General features: G+C 46.1%; 2 protein-coding genes across 2 annotated transcripts in view; one reads left to right on the top strand and one right to left on the bottom strand.

The window, feature by feature from the left end:
- LOC135819562 (uncharacterized) overlaps positions 1-25,480 on the bottom strand; it is a 205,263-nt gene that overhangs the window by 16,717 nt on the left and 163,066 nt on the right. The window lies entirely within an intron of this gene.
- LOC135819558 (uncharacterized) lies at positions 6,865-21,718 on the top strand. The gene is made up of 12 exons (XM_065332786.1): positions 6,865-7,690; positions 8,003-8,236; positions 9,322-9,455; positions 9,757-9,890; positions 11,492-11,616; positions 11,866-11,983; positions 12,475-12,593; positions 13,189-13,391; positions 14,257-14,412; positions 14,799-14,991; positions 18,975-19,144; positions 20,518-21,718. Exons 1-12 carry the CDS (start codon positions 6,998-7,000, stop codon positions 20,741-20,743), a joined length of 2,505 nt encoding a protein of 834 aa, XP_065188858.1. The 5' UTR covers positions 6,865-6,997; the 3' UTR covers positions 20,744-21,718.

Here is a 25,480-nt window from a genome sequence, read left to right as displayed (position 1 = left end):
CGACAGAGAAGAGGGGATAATGGGGTGGTAGAAGACACCTGGAAAACGGCACGAATTCCGGAATTGAAAATCTTGACCAAGCGATCCAACAACTGCTCTGTTAGGCAAGGATAGAAAGCCGTAGACGCATAGCAGAGATGGCTGCTGATCATGCTAATGAACCACGACCGTCTGGCTGATAAACTTAGAGTTGACCCTGGCTAGCGCCAGACGTTACTGAAGTAACGTCTTCTGCATAGCTACGGGAATAACTGTCTTGGCCGACCTATTCCGATGTACTCCGTGTGGTGTAAACCAGTATTTGCCTAGTTCATTTGCAATTTTGAAGGAGTGACTTTTTATGGTTATAATGTACATTATGAGCCCAATGTTTGACATAGCAATTGGCCCTGTCGCAGAAGTTGAAGAAAGTTCAACTTTTGCGACATGCGACACGCGACATACGTATATACACAAATGGAGTACAGTTTCGACCCTGGGTGCACGGGCAGTGCACGTGCATAGTACTACTTGTGCATGAGGATGTCGCAAACATGAAGAATATTGTGAACCGTGTGTCGCTGTCGCACTCGTCGCATGTGTCGCAAGTCGCTGGTCGCGTCGCAGAAAGTTGTATTGTGAATCGGCCTTAAGGCCTCGGTCACACTGCGGCAAGTTTGAAGCTGGACGCAGCGTCAAGCCGCGGCACTTGCACAGTGTTTTGTTTTTATGCAGCTCATGACTGCCGCGGCCTGATGCATTTGTCTACGTCACAAATCACCAGGGAAACTCAATGACGACACGGATTCCCACGGAAACCGGCCTTTTGCTTATTATACCACAAAATTGTGGGACAAATTTTTCAAATTTTTCATTGATCTTTGATTACAAGAAGACGAAAGGTCCACGCGTGCATGATCGTTGTTGTTTCTTTCCGAATTTGAAGCCATTTTCAGTTGTAGTGTCATGGATCAGGCAAGAAAAGTCCGCATCGCAGCTGTGTTTCTCCTGACTTCGTGAAACTGGTTGTCCATTTTTGGAGCTCTTGACGACAACACAACACTCACAAGTCAACAGGCTCCAGTTGGCCGATGACCCACTCGAACAACTGGTCCTTTCTCGCCATCACTTTCTTCTCAGGAAACGCCTCGCTCTTCCGCTAGGTTCGGAGCAGAGCAGCCTCGGCCTCGTAGGTCCACGGACTCATCTCGAAAAAAAGAGGGAACAAAACAAACCTTGAAGAGACGAATGTCGAATGACTGCTCAACTCAAGCAACTGTCTTGAAACTAATTTTACTTGAAAGACACTGTTTTTCCGCCAAGCGTCACTCCCATCAGCGGCAACGCAGCCGATTTCCCCACGTCAGACGCAGCAGCGTCTGACGCTCATACTTCCCGCGGTTGCGTCAGTTGCCATGGAAATGCTCATGATTCTGACGCTGACGCAGCATTTTTGCCGTAGTGTGACCGAGGCCTAAGCTATGGTGTACTAGACACCCAAGTAGCAACAGTTCAACATTAGCCTTGTAACACGGATCAAAAAAGAAGGAAATATACGTACCGAACTGTGCTATGCACCACTAGAAGCAGCAGAAGGAATCCAGATGTCACCAAGAGTCTGGACACTGCGCTCGAAAACGGTAGTGATCCAAGCAGGCCAATGGCAATACGCCTCAACAGGTTCACAGCTGACCACCAGCGGCACTCATCAGTGTACATGCAGCCCGCCTCGTCCACGAAACCCTTCAACATGATATGACCATGTGTTCGTCGAATGAGTAATAGCAACGTCGGTGGGAGGATAACTATGGCCAGGATTGCGACTGCTGCCAGAACATAGCCTCGATGCGGTGACACATTGCAGTCTACGGAACCATCCATGGCGAGCACCTGCCTGTCGTTGATTTGCACACACCAGAACACACTGAGAGCTGTGAAGGTGAGCATAAAGTAGCTGTAGACCAGAACAAACCACATGACCAGCACTAGTTTCATGTGGCTCTGAAGTCTTGCCAATCGAGTTCCAAGGTAGTTGTACGATCGTGCAATGCGTATAGCCAGGAAGATGAGAAGAAGTGTGATTGGTTGGATGATGAGTAGAGTGCTGACTTGAAGTCGATTTAGGTCCTCTTTGAGACACACGTGTCCGAGTCCGAAAGTCAACACGGTGTATGTATGTATGTATATTTTTATTTGAATTCGCAAGTACACACGGGCTACAAGCCCAATTACATGGAAGCGAATGCCATAATGAGGCCAATTAAGAAAAAAAGGTGGAGGAAGGAGGAGGACGGTAGCAAAGCAACAGGGAGGACAATTCAGGACCAAAATCAACAATTGCACAAATGTGAGAGCACCTGAGACCGAGGGTACCTGTGGAGCGATAAAATGCCAAGCAAACAGAAGAAAGGAAATCACAAGCCAATACACGCTAAACTGCACTTGAGTTAGAATGAAGGGGAAAACCGGAGCTCAGCAAAATTATAACGTACAAAGTCATAATAAGAAGTGTAGATGCTGCTGTAGACAAATGTAACTTCGTTCGGGAAGATATACCAAGACGTCTGAATAAAAACCAAAAGAAGCAGAAATCATGGCAGGCTCTAGTTTCAACATACATGTACTACGAGTTCCTTCCGAACACAGCACATCACTGATACCTTACTTCATAACTTTCTTGATGTATGATCTTACGATCTATTCTAGTCATCAGGTGATCTTCCTTCTGATTGGTACTGTGTTTCAGAATACGAAAACATATTCCACTGGCATTCTTCAATCTTTGGCCACTGGTTCACCATTTGAAACTAAGAACGAAATTTGAAGTTGCATCATCGAACAATATGCTGTCTGGTGCCTTCAATCAGGCTTCATGGGCGTGGTTTCTCTGATAAATAAAAATGATTCAAAGGAAGTTGCGCCAACTGATATGCATGTAAATAGATTTTCATTATGTGCTAATATGTATTTCAAAACCTGATAATAACCATTATCGACTTCTTAGTATTCAACCCCACTAATTTCCCTGATACCTAATCAGTCAAATATATCGCGTATTTGACTGCTTACAGTCAGTTTCAAAAAGATTAGCAATCCTGGCGATCGCCCGGGGAGTTTGCCGTCTTACCGTATGCGCGCTCGAGAGCTGGCTGGAAAAACTCACTGTGAACTCGAAGAAATAATCCGCGCGAAAGCATGAAAAATGACAACTCACTCACGTCGGTACTTGTACGTCTGGTTTACAACAAACGAGTTCTTCCTCGTATCGATATGGAGTCAGAGAGGACATGTCGAAAGTATGGTAAATGTTGACGAGCGGGATGGGTCCCAATTCGTTTCGTGCCCAATTTCTTTGAGCTGCGTTATTTACTCTAACGATGTGACGAAAACGACATCGACACAGACTCATTCCCAAGGCCATGACTTGGCAAAGCTATCCGTGTGACTTCGACGACATTTTGAGAAAAGCAGACGCCTGTGAAAGCTGATAGAAGACGGCGTTGACTGCTAAGTTCAAATAAATTGGCAATCTTGAAATACTTGAATACTAAAATAATTCTCAAAGAGAAATCGATCGATCGATGTGCCGTTGTATTCAACAACACGTAGCTACAGCGCAATGACTTCCGTTTTTCACTCACACCGTTTCAGTGTTGTGGGTGTGTTCACATGGCGTGAACCAGTCAAGTGTCAGTAAGTTCGGCGGGAAACGCGAGCTCCAACAACAAGTCGTTTGGCGCAGCCACCTTCTTTGGCTTGTACTTTTTGTACCAGCGTGATCACCAAAACAATTAAAAAAAGTTTGACTTGAAGATAGTTTGGGATTTGAACTGACAATTTCATGGTCAGCAGACAGCATTCATAACCACAAGGCCAAAAAGGAAAGGATAAATCGTGGGTTTTGATAAAAAAAATCGCTACTGACATCCAGGGCAAATTGTAAACCATGGGAAAAAACCGGAAACCTGGCCGAAATTCTAACTCCTTAACGGCTGGTCCAATTGTTCCTAAACCTTCACAGAACAATTTGCCGTGTCCTAACAAGCCATTCTATGTACTTTGTTGTCCAAATTTCCCTTATCTTCATACTTTTTAACACCAAAACCTGATTGCTAATCTTTTTGAAATGGACTATAGTCAAATACACAACATATTTGACTACTTATATTTGACTCCTTAGAACCTCTTGGACATCGAAATTTTCTCTCTAATTTAGAAAAAGAATTTTAGGGAAGATGCATTGAACTCCCGACACAACAAGAGCGCAGAAATACACAAGATAGGATTCGAACCCACAACCATGTGAATCTCAGTCACTCTTCCTTACCACCCAGCCACTGTGCTACCGATGCTGAACCTGGTTTAACCCTTGAAGTACCAAAATTTCAACTACCCTAGAATTACCGGAGGCATCATATGACTCCACTGGACTTAAACATACCTGCTTGGAATTATTATCGGCAATATGTGTAGAAACAGAAATCCTTGGGGTAAAATGTACCTTTTAAAAGGAAGAACCAATGACAGAATGATGCACTATCTTGGAGACCAGCAGCTGTCATTGCGCGCAGCGAAAGGGCGACCTCTCGTCAGTTTACGGAAAAATAAAAGAGCATTTGCTTGCCATGCTCATACTGCAAACTCTACATTTCAGTCCATTACCCCGGAAATGGCTGCTGCTGGGCCAACGTGCTGGATTTTTCTCAGCCAGGTTGGTCATTCTTTGACTGCTGTGATAAATACATTTACGAGTGAAAGGAGAACGTGGTGTCGCGACTCATAGCAAATGAATAATTTTCGTTCGACGTCGTGTCCGGAGACCATCTTCGTGATCAAACCTCAAGTAGCAGAGTAGTTCCTGGAAACTATTTTTAGTGATTTTACTTGATTATATGGCGTCCATTCCTATCCAGCCGAAGGGCCGTCAGCAGATTATTGCGGGTACAGAGGACGCTTCTTGCGTAAATTTGCGAAACCAATGCCATGATATTGCCTTCACTCAAAGTGGAGTCCTCTCAATTTTTTTGTTTTTTCCTCCTACCTTGTGCACTTGATCATGACATGGATCATATTCTGGTCGATAAATGCAAAATGCATCTGCCCCATCTTCAAAATTGTGAATATCTCGGAAAAGCCCGCATACTTCAGAAGCAACAACCGGTTGCGCGCTTTCGCGCTTGCTTGGTGCAACACATTTTCCACTACCTACCAACTTTGCCAGAGAACCCAGCTTCATGAAGGAAATCCTGTACGAGTTTTGGAGATTGATGTTCTGTTATGTGTATGGCTCCATAGCTTTATCACCACCATTATCCGCTTGCTCCCTCGACTCCGGTCCCGTATCAGACTGATCGAGAAGCCGGAGGAATTAGTATTCACTCATCTTCATCTGGACCATATACATGTAACTATGACTATGTGTCTCTGTGTTTGGTCTCTTCTAATTGCTCGAGCACAATGCCCCAGGCACTCTCCTCGCATTCATCCCCAACCTCCTGCCCAAAAATTATCAAAATCTAATGAAATGCTTTATCGGCAGCGACACTGCGCCTACTGAACATGGCTTCCGCCAGACCAACGTAAACTCAATTTACTCAAAGGACGTTCCTAGAATATTAAAACTGCCCTGGCACTTCATATCGTACTATGCTGCAGATGACATAGTGAATCACTTTCCAAACTTAGGACAAACAAATTTGTCTGTTTCGGCGGGATTCGGGAATATGATATTGACCATAACGACACGTGAAATGTGCATAATTATTGGCATGTCCATTATGTACAAATCACCACCTTCATGGTCCCCAATCTCCTTGCTCCCGAATGTATTCCTTTTCACGTTATTAACGTGTGGTTCTAAGCCAAATTCGCCCTTTCACTGATGCCTATGGTATGTGGAGCCATATGGTGCCGCGCGGTACTTCTAGGTAGCACCCCCCTGGCATTTCGGAACGGTACTAAATTTTTGAAAACACAACCCACTGCCACTAACAAAATAAATGATAGTCACAAAATTTGGGGAGATACTAAGCCCACATATAACAGCAATCCCATTTTGAAATTCGCAAATGCATCATAATGATGCCTCCGGTACTTCTAGGGTTAAACTTAAAATAATAATTATGGAGTCCTACTTCTTGTAGCATGCGTTGATCGCCTCATTGGTGCAATGCAATTGGTCATCTCCGTGCCTACAGTCTTGTCATGTCAGAATGTCTTTTCATACTTGTGTGTATCAGATCTCGAGATCTCGCGGTGATGCGGGCGCGCGTGCACTGCACAATCACAGTTCATATCTTTCTTGTCACAAGGAAACGCCCCAACACCAGGCACTACTGACTGTACACATTTTGTTGCGGAAGCATCCCAGTCGTTCTAGATCACTGCACTGTCTCAGTTATCTGTGCAAGGACAGGTACTGACGTGATTACCGTGTTCTGTGTTGGGTGGCCGTGGAGATGGGTGCGTAGAGAGTGCAGCAACACGCATCTATCACGTATCAGCACCAGGTACATGTATACGCACATTCCGCACTGCACTGCGCAGGCAGACTCCGAGTCAGCAGATGGACTGAGCTGAGGCCAGACTCGATCGACCTCCCGAGGCCAAATAAAAAGCAAAGACCACGTAGACTTTACGTGGCTCAAGCCTCACCGACTACACTACCATGACTACAGGCCAGGGTCAGTACGCTATACAGGCTAGTAGATGTCTACAGATCTACTCAGTGCTGCAGCTCAGCTGTAGGTCTACAGACTAAAACGTGGTCTTTCTTCTCTACTCTAGGACGTGTCAAAAGGGGCCGGATATCCACATGCACAATCAGCACATCTTCACTTCTGCACGAACCATCACTCATCAGTCATCACCTCTACCCATCACCGCGCTACTGCTACTTACTACACTCATGTATTTGTAGCGCTGAAACCTCGCTCTACCCTATCAGTCCGCTATTTTGTTCTTGTTCACAGTCCTGGTTTGAAATGCTCGTGCTTCATTGTAAAGCCGTTCTTCTAGAATGACTCTCCCGACTGGAAAATCGGCACGACTCCGGCGATTGCGAACACGAAGACGGCGTGATAGTCACAAGTTTCATGCGCTCACTTTCACTGGCCACAGGGCTAACGTGGGTGTTTGCTTTTCTGGCGGCGGCCCTCGAGCTGCCATGTTCGCAGCCGGCGCGTGGAAAGAGTTACTTGCGTCGAACATTCGTGTGGATTATCTGAGTACGGTCAGCGGTGGCGGATACATTGCTAGTTCTTACATGGATTGGATATTTCGACAGTCGCAGGGCGATCGGGATTCCAGTTGGCACGAGGAGTATTTTGCGCAACTAATTCCGGGCCTAGTCAGTATGTTCGCTCGGCTGGAGCAAAGCACACTGCTGGGAGCGTTCGACCTGTTCTCGTGTTGCCTTTCCATATTTTGGTTTACTTGCGTTGTGTGCCCGCTGGCTATCCTGCCAGTGAAGTCAGTACTGGTCGCGACTGCTATGCAGATGCTCCGTCCGACGTTAGAGAGCCTCCTGGTCGACAGTGGCGCAGGGTGCGCAGGCAAATCGATCCCGGCGAGCGTCGTGTGCGCTTCTGTGTGCTTGAGCCTTGCCGTTATCAAGCGCCTCCTGGGAGCAATGCTGCCAACTGGTCTTTTTCGACACCTGCTCTCCAGCCTACTTGGCATAGCAGCGGTGCGATATCTCCTGGTGTGCTCTGTAAGTAGTGACGTGACGGTGTACAGTCCTGGACTCCTGGCCAGAGGAATCCGACCTCATGAATTTACTACATGTAGCAAGGTTGGGGGGGGGGGGGGTACTTCGTAGGGACTACATGTAGGCTACGGGGCTGATCCCCAGTTTCTTGAAATCCGACAATACTGTGGACATGCACATGACTTCATTATTGCAGAACTGCTAAAACGTGGGGAAGTGCAACAGCTCATCCTTTAGTTGGAGGAATTTGCCGTCTCTAACGTAATATCTTGTGGTGATGTTGCTTGGTGCATGTGCCTGCTGCTTTCTGCATAGGTATGCTGGATGTATGAGAGTATGGAACTTTCTAACCTCTGCTTGCAAAGCTGCAACCACCTGAAGGAATCTGAAGATGGCGACCTGCTGTGCACGCTGACTTCATGGTATGTCTACCTGCTCCTGATAGGCGTACTGGCTGCAATGGTACACCTTCTTTTCTCTGAGTTTGCCGAGGAAAGACGGGCAAATGTCCTGATGGTCTTCTTGCTTCTCGCAGCTTCAGCTATCCAGGTAAGCGTTTGTGTGGGCTTCTTGTCTTGCGGAACAAACGAACAACATCATACTGAAGTTTAACATGGTGTACAGAGTTGGCCAGTGGCCATGTGGGAGCTTGCTTGCCTTTCGGTACAATGGAACTTGAAAGTTGAATTTACAGTCTAGTTGCGATATGTCTTGCACGTCAAACTTATACACTATTGCCAAGCTGGAGACTATACGGGTGCGGAGAGATATTTAAAAGTACTGTGTAACTCAGGTAGTATGTGTTTTGGTAACATGTACACTGCTTTGCTTTTAGTGTGAACTTATAAAAAACTTTATTCTTTTTATTTTATGCGTTATCTAGTTCATTGGTGCACACCTTGATATTGATGTATGTGGGGATAAGAAGTAGATCGGGTACTATGTCCACTTGGCTATTGCCCATGGGTACATCTAATCCGAGTTCCACTTCCATTATATTAATTTTTGCAGTCACATACTCCCAGTAAGTAAAAGGCATGCATATATTTGACCTTTGTCTTAGCAAAATGAGATTAGACAGGCTCCGCATAACGTAATTTCTTTAGGAAAAAGCGTTATCGATCTGCGGAAAGACTTGCGCACGCTGCATGCGGATCTGTGTTCCGTCATACGGAGTTTTCGAATTACGTGCAGTGTATGACCCGGTCGACCTGGGGAGTGAGTCATACATTTGTAACCCAATCCAGTTACGATGCACCTCCGTTCTAGGTAGTCTACGTAGACAACTTTCCGTAAGCGGAGTGCAAACTCGCGTATTCACTGCGTTTTCATGCCCGCTTATAGGCCTTTCACACGACGGTATGTGCTCACAATTGCAAAATCCTTGGTTCTACAATGCACGGCATGATACTTCACACGACCACTAGCTCTGCGGACAAAGCAAATACAGGCCAGTTCATTTTCTACGGGCCTGGGATTCAGATTTCCAAAAAAAATTGATGATCACTTTGGTGATCCTCTCACGAGGCCGAGAAACCTTGACATTTCTCGTTGTGTTATAGGCCCATATCGTAAAGTTGCTCAACTTTACGTAGTGCTGAACCTCTCTGTTATCTGCAATCTATTGATACCAGGGAGAGTATCGTCGTTCACCCACTGGAGAGGTGGTGCAAGAGGCCGACTGGAGTATCGGTGTGACTCTGCTACTCTTCACCATACATCCCATGCTGTTTGCGTACCAGCAAGGATGGGCTTTCCAGTACTACAGGTGAGATGGTGTCGGCACTTAACTTAAATTGAAACACATTTTGGATTCTCTCCTCTAGCGGTGATGTATTGGCAGCTAGTGATTACACAAGGAAGGAGAACACTGACCAGGCTGGTCTTTGGTGCCCACTTGTACTGTATAGTGAATGCTTTATGTGTGTTTTTAGGGTTTGCCAATGTCAGTCGGTTGGTTAACAATTGGTGTTTCTTCTTGTTTAGAAACTTACGGTCAGCAATTTCCTAGCTCCTTTTACATATGCGACTACTCACTCTTCGCATGCGTCTCTTCCACGTTCTCGTAGGAATGTCATCCGTGGTGCATTCTATCATCCAGATGGCTGCAAGAGAACACCGTGGCTGGAGCGATTCCTACCAGTAGGCTCACACATCAATACGAATCCGGCCTCCTCGTCATCACCACAAGATATGAAAGGAAGTAAGGCAATTGCTTGCAGCCCATAAAACACATTATCTATTATCTCTGCTGTAGTAAAGCGTGCATTCATTCGATGATTTGCTATGCATACTATTTTACAAAGTGACAACGGCGCACAACTTGGATGCAGCTAACGAGATTCGCCCCCTTGTCGGGCATTGGTTGTGAGAGTTACCACCTCACCCTTGCCGTTAGGCGCTGCATCTTCCGCCCTGGTATCCCAGGCATGGTGATGGCCTGGCGCGAGCAAAACGTCTGAAGCTGGTTGTGTTTCTCAACGCGCTCGTATAGCCGGGTATAATGCGGACATGCGAGGCAAACTTATGACCTACAAACTCTTTAGCACATGCATTTATCCTTTCATGCCAACTTCGTTCCCCACACCAACAACACAATTCGGTGTTTCAGTATAGCCAGGGTGCTGCTCAATAAAATCCGATGAATAGAGTCAATGTCATACCAGGCTCTGCGCAGCCCCAAATCTGTACTTTGGTGCAGAGTGCAAACTTGAGCCACACGATCGGATTGCATTGAGCAGCACTGGAGATGATGACTCCTTCATGCAGCTGATTCGAACATAAAACTGTCCTGAACGAAGCTTGCAGAGCACGGAGTGGCAAGGCATTCTGAATAGCACTCTTCTGTCTTTAGAATCGCATTGCCAAGTCCACAATAATATATTCCTGTGTTTTTGGACCTTCAAATCTGAAAGAGCATGAAGTCTCATGAGCTGGAACAGGTCAGTGATGATGTTGTGCTAGTGTTTTTTCGTCAAAGTTTGGTACAAACCGCATCCAAGGCTACATGAAGTTAGGTGTACAACATAACAATTGATTATTTCGAATTACACATCACATCGTTACCCATAGTGACTATTTAACTCTCTCATGCTGGCTTGCCCCCCCCCCTCCCCCCCCCCCCCCAAAATGGCAGTCCAGCACATGGACTCTTCTGGTGGAGTTTGGGCGTAATGCTCCGAACAAAGTTTGTTCTCATTTCAGTTGCCTAGATGGAATTTCATCATCCCGATCTTGTTGGAAAGATCAGGATCAATAAAGTCCATCCTTGCCGCTCTCAGCTCTATAGCCCCATCAGGGCCACTTCCACGACCTCTCTAAATTGGCTCACCATCCCACGGAACGAAACAACAACTCAGTCAAGTATTCTTTTCGACTCCTTGCTCAATTTCAACCGATTTTCACGTTTCAAACTGCTCTGCAAAGCTGAAATCCACGCGCTTCATTTGATGTCCATACCGCATGCGCTGGGAAAAGGGAAATCCCCTGGCATGCTCCAACAAACAGCGACGTTATGAATAAAGAAATTTGCGATCGCTCCAGGCCTTGATTTCCGCGTTCATTTTGTCGCTGTTCAGTCAATCCTTATCCTATTGCGAAGAACTTTACATATCTGGAAAGCGGAGCTCCAGACCTTTCCTTTATCAATCTGTTATCGGTTATTTTTTTAAAACTTTTTTTCCATCAGTTCGAAAAACATGCATGATGACCTAGGCAAAAAAGCATAACGAGGGCACAGTGCTTTCAAGATCTCTCGTTTCCATTAACAGATTATTGGAATGTTTGAATGTTACTGCTTTGCAGAAGAATTGCCCATGGGTCAGCTAGGTGATATTGAACCAGAATGGATATGCCAGATGACGTTGAACAACTGGAAATTTGACGAGCATGATCATGATTACAAGCTGATCACGATTTCGCCAAAACTGGTGAGCTCTATATCAAGTACACTCCAAGCATAACCCTGGCTTGTTGCGATGCACTCATTCCCTATTTGTGAACGAATTAACTCCTTTTAGTGCAGTGTCCGGAACTGATGTCATCGCAGATACTTTTCAGTGTACAGTAAGCGAGTGCTTATGATGCCACTCCGTACGATTCATTCATTGCACATGAGAATGTAATGGCACCAGCTGAATAAAAAGAAGCGATGGTCATGTTCTCTGTGATATCCGTAGGTTGACATAATCTCGCAGTCGACATCAGATAAAAGCAAGTACCTGGACATGTCTCCGCACAGCCTGTCATTGAGTATGGTGATGACCATCAGCGCAGCGTTTCTCTCGCCATCACCAGGTAGGTGTTTGTACGTGTGTGTGTGTGTGTGTGTGTGTGTGTGTGTGTGTGAGAGAGAGAAAGTGTGTGTGTACGCGTGTGCGTGTGTGTGTGTGTGTGTGTGTGTGTGTGTGTGAGTCAATGTGTGTGTGTGTGTGTGTGTGTTTGTGTGTAAGTCAAGGTGTGCTGGCTTGTACGTGTGTGCCACCCAACCCACCGGTTTAATTTCGGCCTGGTCTCATAGCTCAGATGGTTTGTGCAGTTCTCATGACAAGCAAGGTCCCGGGTTTGAGTCATGGTGAGGTTGACATTTTTTTCTCTTTTCGGGCAACTCACTTCCCCGACTGATCCTTTGAATTTGACGTTCTCCCAATCCTTCTAAAATCAACTCATTCTCATTGCATAGTATTATGCAGCCAATGATGATATGGCGAGCAACTCTCAGAGGTGAGGGCGACACATATACATGTACCTGTGGTAATAACTGGATTGTCATTTTTATTCTCCTTCAGGTGCTTTCTCAAATCTGATCGCTTATGTTCGTGAAGCTTTGATCTTTCTCGGCGTACGCTTTGATGCCAACATTCCCACCTGGTTCACCGGGTTTGGAATTAAGAACACTTTTCTACAGGTGAGGAATTTCTACCAATGAAAGTGCTGGATGGGCAGGGGAATCAAGCGCCATGTAGCCGATATGCATGGAATTGGAAACATGTTATTTAGGCAGTGAATGATATATACTATGGCGTGTACTTCAGAAAGGTTAGGTAAGCTGTATACCGTACTCGCGCGATTAGTGCCCCTGGGACCTTATTTTGTCAATGTCCATCACAGATTGGGCACAGTTCAAGAGAGGGGCGCTATTTTTTCAATGCTAGTACATTTTACGGAATCCAGCATTTAAAAAAACCCAGAGAAGGCAAAGAAAACAAAGCCTAAAGTGTGCTGTGAACTGTCAGGACTCGACAGAAACGGCAAAAGAACTATATTTTTATTAACTGAGTCTTGGAGCCTGGGCCCTATTCGAGAGAGGGCTCTAATCACTCGAGTACGGTAAGTGTCTTTCCCTTCGATACAATGCATTTAATGATCATGTACATGTGCATGTTCATCCAAACTAACACGTCGTGTGAATATCTGATGAGCATGTGCACGTGGACATATGCACCTGTACGTTGATGTAGCTAATCGCGTTTCACTTGTTTCTTGCATTACCCCTGCTGCAGTTCCTGTCTCCGTTTGTCATTCAATTCGCTCTGGGCAGTGTTTTGTGGATACACCTATTTGCGCCCAGTCAGCTACAAGAACCAGCAGTGTCTGTGTTTCTAGAGCTGCTGTGGACGGGGTTCATCGTCATAGTCACAGTGCCAAACAGTGAAGGAATACTGTTCAGTGATCCGCTGACAGAGTGGATAGCATCTTTTTCCACGTAAGCGCGCATCACTCTCAGTTGAAGGTATATGGGATTATGGAGTATAGAGGAGTTCCCGAGACGTCCAGACTGTTAGAAACCGCGCAAGCTCACGTTAACGCCGAGACCATAGGTCGGTGTTGTGGGCTTGCCTCACCAGCACAGGCTTGCTTTGCAGCCCCTACTCTCCCTGCTGTGTTGTTATTGTATACTCTGTTGTCTTCTCCCCTTCTGACAAGTAGGTTGTGTACTTAGTAAAAAAACCCAAAAACCCGACTGTGTAATCTTCATTGACGTGGGGATTTCCCTGTTATGTCTCCCCAAAGCATCTGATTCGCCTTGGAACTGAGGCACATGCCTCTTGTTTTTGCGCCAAAACATTGTCAAACATTGCAACGCTAATACCGAGACCTCTGGTCGGTCGAGTTGCGCTCTGTACATCGGCAGGTCGTCCCTACATGCCCGTGTCCTATTTGGTGTTTGTCTTCACATGTGTCACCGACGAGTACTACCATGGTCGGTCACACACGGTACAACCAGCATGACCATGGTCGTACCACTTTTCGTCCAGGATGGTCCGCCCAGAGCGCCTGTAGAGTGCTAAAACGTACCCCTTTGGCCAAAAAATCCGATATTTTTCTCCAAGGGTGACAACCCCGGATCCCCGGTCGTACCACGCGCCACCGCCCAGCTACGCCCCTGAATGATGCAACAAAGAAACTAAGCAAGCAGTACTGCATACATCATTGTGGCTGCTGTTTTCCATTAGCTCGTCACACACAGGATATACTAGAAACCCCGAGATTTCTCAATACGGATTAATTTGCATGTAGCCATAAACGACAAACAGCTCTGCGTCCCATTCCTGATCCTGTGTCTTCAGGAAGTTCATAACCAGCTCACCGCTGGCACTGATGTTCAGAGAAGTCCTCTGCTCCGCGGCGTGTGGCACGTATCCTGACGTCACCGTCAACGTATCGGATGGCGGCCATACCGAAAACCTTGGCCTACTACCGCTGCTGAAGAGGAGATCTAAATTGTGAGTTTACTGGCTGCTGCTCGCAAACTATTTTGTGCATAGTAGTAGTGAGAGTAGGTAATGCCCATATCCGCCACTGGCCGTCCACGACGCATGTATGATTGTGAGTTTGAAGTTACTGTTTGTGTCCACCATTATTACAGGGAGTTTGGAATAGGGCTTGAAAGCGATGATATCAGAAGTCAAAATCTAACAAAAAATGCGGACTTTTGCATCCACTCTGCCCATTGTGAAGCATAGGATTGGCGGGTGGGCCGGAGGTTTAGCAGGCTATCCCATGTTCGAGAAAACTTGGATGATGTTGAGTATGATGGGCAAAAACAGATAGTGTTGTTTATGGGTACGTTTCCGTGATGCTGTGAATTTCCCATCTCCCCATTTTACAGCATTATCGTCTGTGATGGGTCTGCTAATGTAGGCATTGGCAATTGCTCGGAGCTGGAGAGATCCCTGCAGCTTGCGCGCCAATGGCTGGGTTGTCGTTTCACCAGCCTGGAGGGCATGGACCTGGACGCAGATATTCTGCAGACGCTGGGAAGCAGCAGTAACGGCGTAGCACCACAAGCATTTCACTTCAAGGTAAACATACAATTTAGTCCATTCCGAGTGTGATGTTATTAGATACACGTTCCTCTTATTAAACAGACAATAGAAGTCACTTAGTACGTACCCGGTTAAGACGTACACCTGCTTAGTACGGTTCTCTTTCGCCTGACAGATTTTACTACCATAAGAACATATAATCCACTTTGCGAATAACGACACTCTGCGGGGTATCAGAAAAGTGTCCTTATTCGTGAAGTATCCTTATACCCGAAGTCCCATTTGAATGTATGTGAGCCCATATTTAACCCTTTCACTGCCACTGTCGACGAAAGTCGACAGCGCATTAATGCACTCTGAGTGCCACTGTCGACGAAAGTCGACAAGCAAACATGCAGTCCCCAGTGCCACCGTCGACTTTTGTCGACAGGCAGACTTCACCCAGTTTGGGCCACTATTTTTTACTATTGGAGATGTTTAGCCGTGGTAGAGGGCCACTAGGCCCTAGAAGAGGTCCATACCCATCGAAATACGCTGCCAGAAGCATGGGTTGCCATTTGAAAAAATCGAACCAGCGTCGTTGAAAATGCGCATCTGATTTTTAGCCGAGCGGCGCGGAAGAAATCGGTTCTCACGCACTTCCACCTTGCTGAGTCGGTGCCAGTTTTTTTCTCTTTCCCGTCAACTTTCATTGCAAGGAGCATGGCATTTGGTTCAGACTTGATGCCTAGCCATTGCCCAAGACTCCAGGCGGCTATCCATTGCGATAGGCGGTTGGAGTCACGGGTAGAGACAACCACACGACGGATTCCTCACGGACGCATTCACTGCAAACTTGGCGGAAACAGCGCTGGCGGCGCTCCTCGAGTCCAGAACTAAACTTTTCTAAGAACTACCACGTTACAATGGCGACCAGCACAGTCAAGAGACACTACAGGTATGTCAGCTACAACATAATATTATATTCTTTCTACAACGACACCTATGGCCTACCTCAAGCTCAATACCTGACGATCTACTGCAAGCTGATGCGAAAGTGCATTACACCCGCGAACGCCGCGCTTGTCAACGGAACAGGGAAGCGTTTCACTCTCCGAAGTTGAAATGTATTCGGACTGCTGCTAGTCAGGAGAACAAACGACCACCATGGCGGCAGAACATTCCGCAGCTGTTCACCGACACGATCTGCTTCACCAAACGACTTACGATCGTTTCGTTCTCCGAGTTTTCTGGTGGCAGCAACTAGAATTTCGTCCGCAACAACAGGACGAAAGTCTTTCGCAACTGAAGTCCTGTTGCCACGAAGACAGAGAACATTCTGCACGCCATCTCTTCTGCTTCCAGTGTTTTAGCTCTCCGGTCCACTGGCAGATCTTTCAATCCCAGCTAACAAAATAAGGATCTGCTTCTCTCTCCAAAACAACAACTAACTTTACTTCGCGAGTGTCCGGGCCGATCGTGTACATAGTGTATGTAGCGCATGCGGCTCACGGCGCACTTTCGCATGACATGACATGCATTTTTGCACAGCGGCTGGTGCTAGAGCGCCCAGCACGGTTGTACTTCGGATTTTGCGATTTTTTTCGACGGCAATGGCTTCCTTTATGAGTTGTCTACCTACGATGTATACTTTGGAAAGCGATATTCCGTACAGAAAGTACCAAAAAATCCATGAGAAGTTGGCCTTTCGATTTTTCGAGCTGGAGGCAAAAAGTGCCTGGCAGGGATCGGGGGTGTACAGCTCAGCTGACAGCCTGGCAGGGAGCGCCTTGTCACCTTGAGTGGTCAGCTGGCAGTGAAAGGGTTAAAGGGGAAGTCCGGTGAAAATTTTTAAATTTCACAGTCCGTAGAGTTCGGTGCGCTGAGTCGAATGGTCTTTGTCCGAGGAGGCTGCGGCCTATGGTTCGTCAGATACGCCCAATGGAACATGTGCGAATTTGAGTGTGCATCACCCATATCCAGGCGATGACGTCACAGTGTGCAGGCAGGTAGCCACACCATCTAGTTGTGTACAAAATGGCCATATTCGGAGCGCGTTCGATTGGGGAACCGTTTGTCGCAGCTTCTTCGGACCAAGACCATTTGATTCAGTGTTACAAACACTACGTACCCTGTGATTTTCCGTATTTCAGATTTTCCGTATTTTCGCCGTTTCCGAGTTGGACTTTTTCCGTCGGCATGCACTGTATGTACGGGACTGCATGTACGGGACTACGGCTCTAGTCTAGCAATGCGCTGCGTGCATGCTAGCTGTAGAGTAGTAAACAAAATCATCACACACGGAACTACTTACTCCCGCACACTGCCGTGCTGGGGTAGCTACAAGTACAAGACTCGAGTCACAAGTCTCAGAAAACTAGTACAGTCAACACACGGACTTGTCATGTTCTACACTCGTATCAGTCGTATTGTACAGTCATGTAGTCAGAGAACGTGCGTTTCTCCTTGCCGGTGCTGGTGGTTGTGCTTTGAGAAAGAAAATTTTAGTTTTCCGTTTCCGCCTCTTTATTTTATGCTACAGCGATGAGTGCACAACCGTGACAAGCGACAAAACAGCGAACAGCTCCCGGACCTAGAACTTTCAGATCCCGTAGCGGTGGGAGCGAAGAGTCGTGCCAGTGGTTCAAAGAGCCTGCACTGTTCTCCAATTGAGTAGTCCGAAATATACCAAGTATTTAGTTCGCACCAAAACATCACCATGTGGCAGGCTACTGGAGTCTAAGCGAATCGGTATGAACAACATTCAGAGCACTCGCATCACTCTTCTCCATTTTGGCGACGCTGCTCTCCAGCGATCTGATAATTATATCAGCCTAGTCTGCAATAGCTGCTGCTTCTTCATCAGTCGGAAACTCAGTAGCGCTCATTCTTGACCGGCCCGAGCGGCCATTTTTTCAGCTGAATACCGAGGTTCTCAGCCCCAGGCCGAACTCATGAAGGTCAGCCATGGCTGCATCCTCACCGTCACAAGGATTTACGTCTTCGGGGTCGCTTGCACCACCTACTATCGGCCGCCAAATCATTGAAATAGCACTGACACTATTGCTTTCACGCACTCCTTTTGACCTAGCTGCACGCTATGACGTTGCGGAGGGTGTGGCGCGGCCGCATGATGTCATGCCGCAGCCCCCGAAACTCAGTTTTTCAAACGGAAATATATCGAGAACGCTTTGTCGGAAACACTTGGGATCAACGCCATTCGACTCGGCGCCCGAAACTCTACCGACCCTGAAATTTAAATTTTTCACTGGACTTCCCCTTTAACTTTTTTGTATCCATATCAAAATGAAGCTCTTTTCATGCCCTATGTCGATGTGTACATTATGTTCATATTGCAATTGAAAGGAGCTATCAAGTTAATATTATCATTATGGAAGGGAAATAATTTGAATAATTAGCCTTTTGGAGCCATCTACACTGACCAGACATGTACACTTTACATGTATGATGATTACTGTTCAATCATCTCAGTTGTGCTGATCACTCCAACTATTTTGAAGTAAAATATAACAAAAGGAAAAGGCTTTAGTCCCATCCCTCACACAAACGTGTCAACAAAGTGGCATCTTTGGATTGAGGGGTGCTGGCTTCGAAACAACTGGTTTGAAGCTCAAAGTAGAGCTGCTGTTAGAGAGCAGAGCTGCTGTTAGCTCAAGAGTCGAGCTGCTGCTAGCTCAAAGTAGAGCTGCTGTTAGCTCAAAGTAGAGCTGCGGTTAGCTCAAAGTAGAGCATTCTTGCACTGCCACACCGTACAGTACATCTAAGTAGGCTGCCGGGTCGTTTCCTTCAATGTCACTGCAAATGGATTGTAACAGTGGGAGGACTTCGGTTTCGTTTACTTGTATTCACCCTGCGTAGGGGTGTCTCGGCACTTGTGCCAGGGGTTCTGAGACGTATCCCATCGCCCCCACCGTTAGTCGCTGCATCAGCCGCTGGGGCTTATCGGGCGTTAGCGGCCGTCATGAGTTCCCATCGTGAACGGATATGATGATTTGCGTTTTTTTATTTACCATGTGCAGGTGCGGTACATTGGCATGCGAACAGGAGTCGTCAATGGCGTGCACGAGGGCGACATCTTGGTATTACAGCCGCGTCACCCAGCTCACAGAGTGGAGGGCGTATGGTCGGGTCCGACGGATCCCTCCTGGACACCTGAACGTGCTGACGAACTGACCGGCGTATTCTGCAGGTGAGGGTTAACAGTAACAGTACAAACCAATGCGACTTTGATCTGCAGTGGAAGAGCTGAGATACAAAACCAGATAATCGCCAAATTTGAGAAAATTTGATTTCAGTGTAATCAAAAGGTCAAGGGGCACAACCATAAAATAATTCACATTGAAAATCTAAGTAGAACCATCTCAAAACTGGAATCCAACTTTGGATATGGATACCAACCCCACGTTAAATGAATGCATTTTTGGCCAATATCCGTAAAGTGATGAAAGCGGGCTTTGCATTCCAGCTAGTATGTTTGATGGCTACTGAAGAATGCTTGTTATGGTAATAGTTGTTTTTCATGTACATACTTTCAAAGTCGCTTCAAAAACTGGCAACAGCACCTTCTTGCACTTGTGTGACTATAGATAGAAAAATATTGTTCAAAAACGATGAGTGGAATGATTGTTGTCTAGAAGAGAAGGTTATGATGATGAATCAGCAAAATTACAAGCAATGCGAGTCTGGCTTCACACTTCAGTTAATCACCGTGGCTTTTCAGTTTGGTTATGAGGACTGATGACATATCTAATTGTGGGACAATTTGTAAAAAGGAGATCAGTGCTCGCTCTATCAAATTAACACTTAGTAGTAAACACTGAAGAAAAGAAGAAGATCGACCAAGAATGTCGTGACAAAGCAAAACTTGTGTTGGTGGTTATTAAGTCCAGAAACGGTTACCATGGCGCTTTGAGTACTCTTTGAAACCGTCATTACTCTCTTCTAATGCAACTGCATGCATGTATGTATAATATTGTGCACTCTTTAGAATGGTGTAGTTCCTGTGTAAGTTGGGAGCTTCTTTCAGGCGCGTAACGCCATATTGCGAATTTCGCAAACAAAGCAGCTAAAGTTTGCCGTACCATGTCCGCGAAACACCCAAAGCGGGCTGAGAGTCCCGTCTTGAGCACAAGAGTGCATTCCTGCATTGCATGCAAATGCGCATTTGGCACAGCGCAGTGTGAAGCAGGGAGCCGGAGTAGCATGTAAATTCTGGTGTTTCACTGCTTCCTGGGTGTGAAGTGACCGCACGGCGTAGTAACAAGTAACTTGCTGCTCCCTGCCATTTCAGGAAAGATGCATGTTTGTTGACTCGTTGAATACTTCGTCGTGCAGTTAACCGCAAAAATTCCGAATAAAATGAGCTGGCTTAGCCAGTATCCTTGACTGCAGATATGAAAGTAGGGTGAATTATGTACACTATGTCGCTTCACATGACCTTATGAAGCAGGCTGAAAAGGGCTACGCTACGCCCCTGATCTTCCCTAGTGTGCACAATTATCACATTAAAACACATGATACCACATCTGCATTGATCTCTGTTGGTGTACTTTCCTTCTCCAGAGCCACCGATGGCAAGTGTCCCAGGCTATTTCAGGCATTCTTCGGTAAATACCCTCTCTATGCTGCGATGCTTCTGACACCATCGCCCACACTCAGCGAGGCGCTGTTTGCCGATGGAGAAAGGGCAGCCAACGCTCCAGCCGTGCAGAAATTCCTCGAGGAACTGCCTCAGAAGTCCTTGTTGAAGAAAGCCAGCTTTGAGTTCATAGAGCCGCTCCTAGAGTGAAAAATAGCAATAAAAAGTACGGAAATCCATCGAATTGTTTCCTCCTAGAGTTGCAGAGGAAATTATTTTTTCAGAAATCTTTTCCCGCCTATGAGGGGCAGTAGCATTCGCCTCCGTCTTGCTATGATGCATTTGTGTGGTGATGAAGCTGACGCTAACCTGTTGGCTGATCTTATCAGGATTCCTAAATTTTATCAACTATGCATAGCCTTGGAGCAGGGGAGAGGGGTTGGGGTACGTGCAGCAAAATAAGAAGAGAGCAGAATAGAGAGGAAAAAGAAGAACGCGAAGTTGATATTTTGTCAGTTTAGCTAGGAAAACAATACCTAGGTTTGTTAAATTTTCTTTTTCACAAAAGGCAAAACTGCAAGTAACTATGCGTACAAGCTCGATTTCCTTGATTTAGGCGGTGCAGGAAATTATGCCCCATGTAGCAATTGCTCTTCTGCTGCGTTCAGTAGCAGGTTTCGTTACATTAGCCTTCTGAATCATGAAGTGATAAAGCAGCAGTCAGCAGTGACTTTCTTGCAACGTTTTCTTTTGAAATTTCTGTTCTATTTTGGCATGATGGGTAGTAATGTTGGCGGTGACATTTGCGCCTGCTTTCTAGTTGGTGACACAATATTTATATCTTACGTCACAACAGAACAACCTTGTTGTTCTGTTGTGTATTACGCTCTGCCTTTGTGGTGTTTGTGGTGTTGAGCACTGTCAGCACTCTGGGTACATCCTTCGGTATATTTTACGTCAAACGAATTTCCTCTGTCAAGCGTTGTTTTTGAAATAGGGATGATACAATGAGTGAACCGGTACATAACATATTATTATTGAAAATTTTGAAGAATACATGTACAAACTAACTCATCTTCTTTGAGGTTCAATGATATGTGTTTTTTGTGGGCGACTCGACCCAGTAACCTGCAGATTCCTCTTAGGTGGTGACATTGCTCGCTAGTAAAACAGTACTGTGTGCATCTACTAGTGTGATTTGGGAAATTTACTTTTAGATTCTTCCTCAGTTGAAGAAACACAATCATGATTGTAGATATGCCTGAAACAAATAATACTAATTTTACCGCGAGCTCCCATGTAGGGAGCAACACACAATTCCCCAAGTATCCCCGAAGTCTCACCAACCTCTTCTTAGGATATCACAGACAGGAACAGCACAAGTACTGACTGCGTATGAGGGTCGGTGTCAAGACCAGGGTAAGAGGGAAATGACAGCGTCATCATTCCCACTTTGTTTAGTGTTGGCTAGAGCCAGGTCTAGGCATCTACACGTGAAACTCGTTTGATTCTCACTATTCCATGGTTGACACTGACTGGAGATGCTTACTGGGTCAAATGAAAATGATAAACGTTGCGCTGGGTGTGGAGCTTCACTTTGTAACAAATTGTGGCGCCAGTAATGTTTGAGCTGCTTGATCCAGGAAGCGTCACGAGTCGGTGTCAACCATGGAATAGTGAGAAACTGATAATAGCTCTTCTGCTGCGTTTAGTGGCGGATTTCGTTCCATTACGCTTCTCATCATAAAGTAATGAAGTGTCAGAGTCAGCAGTGACTTTCTTGCAACGTTTTCATTGGAAATTTCTGTTCTATTCCGACATTATAGATAGTATTGTTGGCAGTGACATAATATTTATGCTAGTGCTTTCTTTCTGGTTACAACACAAGTAATTATATTTTTTAAAGAACTTCATCTGCGGACAGATCTGTTTCGTGCCTTGTGGACTCATCAGCACAGCACAGAGAAGATGAGGCCAAACCTGAAAGTAATGAAAAATATATTTTCCAAAGCCAGATCAAGGCCCGTACCTTACCAAACGCTCAAACCGACAAGTCAGTGAGCTCTGCATAACGCAAGCAGCAAAGGCACTACCCCAGCCGCAGTGAGCCACATCTCCAGCCCCTGACTGGGGAGAGGTTCAAGCTCCTGTCAGCTTCAAGAGAGGGTCAAGCTCATTTGAACGTGTTGGCCAGTGTGGAGTTTGGAGGGGTCGATTCAAGCGCATTTTTATTGATGTACGTGTGTTGAACCCTTATGCGTCTTCGAACCGCGCCTCCTCTCTCTCCGCCCACTACCGGCACCACAAACAGGAGAAACGACGTCCGTATGATTGGAGAGTCCGAGAAGTGGTGCGGATCACTTTTCTCTCCTTTGTCCTCTTTTCCACTGCAGGACGCGGCAATGGTGCTGCTGCAGTGGTGTGGCGGACCGCACCCCTCCAGTCGCTGCGTGGGAGGGAGGCGTATTCTATGCGGGTTGCCCATCTTCTCTGGAGGCTGGCGTTCGCCCTGTAGCCTGTTGCGCTGAGTGTTATGTGTCTGCATGGGGTTCGACGGGTTTGGCAGCCTCCTATGGGTAGCTCTGCCTCCCTGGATGTCCTAGAGGCCAACGTTGCCCTTTGAGCCTTGGCCCGTAGTTGGGACTTGAGCATAGTACGAGCCTCTATAGCTCTCCGATCACTTCATTTAAAAAATGTTGTAATTATTTACCCAGTATAAAGTATTTGTGCGCAAACTCCAACGCAGCCACTTACACATTAAAACTTCACTTTTCAACTCCAAAAAAACGGTCTCTTCACTGCGAATTATATGAAACATGAAAATTAACATTACGAAGTAGTGGTTTGCTGGAAACGGAGCGTCTCTGTAAGTTTGTATCCCTGGTGATGTTTGTGCCTGGAGAGCACTATATAAGTGGTGCGCTTCAGGCACAATCTTCCTCAGCCTACTCAAGCTCAACTGATGAGGGGTGAATTCCCCGAAACACTGTGTATTGAGCAGGGAGTGGTGCTTTCTTGCAGGTTTGCCGAGTCGAAGGTTCGATGGACTTCTCGTGTGCTCTGGATGGCAGTCGTGAGTCAGTCAAGTGTCAAGTAAAGTCGGCGGAATAGCGCGAGCTCCGGTGTGGGGAGCAAATCCTTTCTTAAAAATTAACATTACTCCAAATTTTCGGGCCTGGCCCATCATCAGGGTAACGAAATGTTTGATTCGCAGTGAAGAGAGACCGCTTATTATTGGAGTTTGGAAGTGAAGTTTTTTAAAGTATTAAAAAATGATTGTTTTCACATGAGAGTGCTCTTCTACTACAAGAGCAGGAACGAGATACTCAATCTGCGGACAGAACTGTCTCGTCTTTTGTGAACTCATCAGCGCAGCACAGAGAAAATGGGGTACTGATAATATTCCTTCTGATAGCTGTTTCGCCTACTAAAGGCTCGTCAGAGAAGATGATACCTAATAGAATGTTGTAAATGACATGGGATAATATATGCTCAATCTGCGGACAATATACTTGTATGTATTGAAGTTCTTACTCAACCTGTGGACAGAACTGTTACGTCCTTTGTGGACTCATCAGCGCAGCACAGAGAAAACAAGGCTGAACCTGAAAGCAATGTAAAATACGAATTTCCAAAGCGAGGTTTAAAACCAAGTCCTAACGAACGTACTTAAGAGAGCATGTCTGAGAAAACCAGAACATATGTGCAAGTCGATCTCTCAGATTTCGCTCAAATTTTGCAGGTAGGTTTGCTTTGGGGTGTATATCGACATTCCAAAGCCCGCGCAGAATCTTTTGAAGGGAACCATGAAATTGGCATACCCCTCAATATTGGCCCAATACTGTATTGGCACGATTTATGGGTCTACAAACGAGCCACGGCACAGCGTACAAGAACAAGCTACGAACAAAACTCCATCAAGCCATCATTACCTCACCTTAGAAGAGTTCTTGGGGCAGCACCACTTAGCCACGCCAGCATCCCAGAAGACGAGGGAAATCATCCCTTGACGCCACTAATGATCGTCTTGAAAATAGCCAAATTACAAGCGCTGATAAAACAACGAGCTACGTGGAAAAATTCAAAATTGTTTATTTCAAGAACACCCCAAAAGGATGATGGGGGACATGTCCTCAGTGCTAGAAGAGGTGTTCTACTATCTGCCGGTGTATAGTGTTTGCTAATTGAGGACGTAGCTCGCTGTTTTATCAGCGCTTGTAATTTGGCTATTTTCAAGACGATCATTAGTGGCGTCAAGGGATGATTTCCCTCGTCTTCTGGGATGCTGGCGTGGCTAAGTGGTGCTGCCCCAAGAACTCTTCTAAGATGAGGTAATGATGGCTTGATGGAGTTTTGTTCGTAGCTTGTTCTTGTACGCTGTGCCGTGGCTTGTTTGTAGACCCATAAATCGTGCCAATATTGAGGGGTATGCCAATTTCATGGTTCCCTTATGTTCAGCGCGGGCTTTGGAATGTCGATCTACACCCCAAAGAAAACCTACCTGCAAAATTTGAGCGAAATCTGAGAGATCGACTTGCACATATGTTCAGGTTTTCTCAGACATGCTCTCTTAAGTACTTCAATTAAGTTCAATATACTTCACTGTTGCTGCGCTGATGGGTCCACAAAGGACGAAACAGTTCTGTCCGCAGATTGATACTTCGCTCTTGCTCTTGTAGCAGTTGAGCACTCTCGTGTGGGGTAGTGCCTTTGCCGTTTGCGTTATGCAGAGCTCACTGACTTGTAAGTTTGAGCACTCTGGCAAGGTACGTTCGGGGCTTGTTTAAATCTGGCTTTGGGAAATTTTATTTTTTATTGCTATCAGGTTCCGCCTCATTTTCTCTGTGCTGCGCTGATGAGTCCACAAAGGGCGAAACAGTTCTGCCCGCAGGTTGAGTAAGTACTTCAATACATATGTGCCATGTCAATTACAATATCCTATTCGGT

The sequence above is a fragment of the Sycon ciliatum genome, chromosome 6, assembly GCF_964019385.1.
Source record: "Sycon ciliatum chromosome 6, ocSycCili1.1, whole genome shotgun sequence".
NCBI classification, from domain to species: Eukaryota; Metazoa; Porifera; class Calcarea; order Leucosolenida; family Sycettidae; genus Sycon; species Sycon ciliatum.
Note: the sequence above shows the minus strand (reverse complement) of the source record. Positions and strands in the feature narration are given on the sequence as shown.

Coding starts and splice junctions, on each gene's coding strand:
- LOC135819558 (XM_065332786.1), top strand. CDS start 6,998: ATGACTCTCCCGACTGGAAAATCGGCACGACTCCGGCGATTGCGAACA. Junction 9,456..9,756: donor TGGGCTTTCCAGTACTACAG/GTGAGATGGTGT, acceptor ACGTTCTCGTAG/GAATGTCATCCGTGGTGCAT. Junction 11,984..12,474: donor GTTTCTCTCGCCATCACCAG/GTAGGTGTTTGT, acceptor ATTCTCCTTCAG/GTGCTTTCTCAAATCTGATC.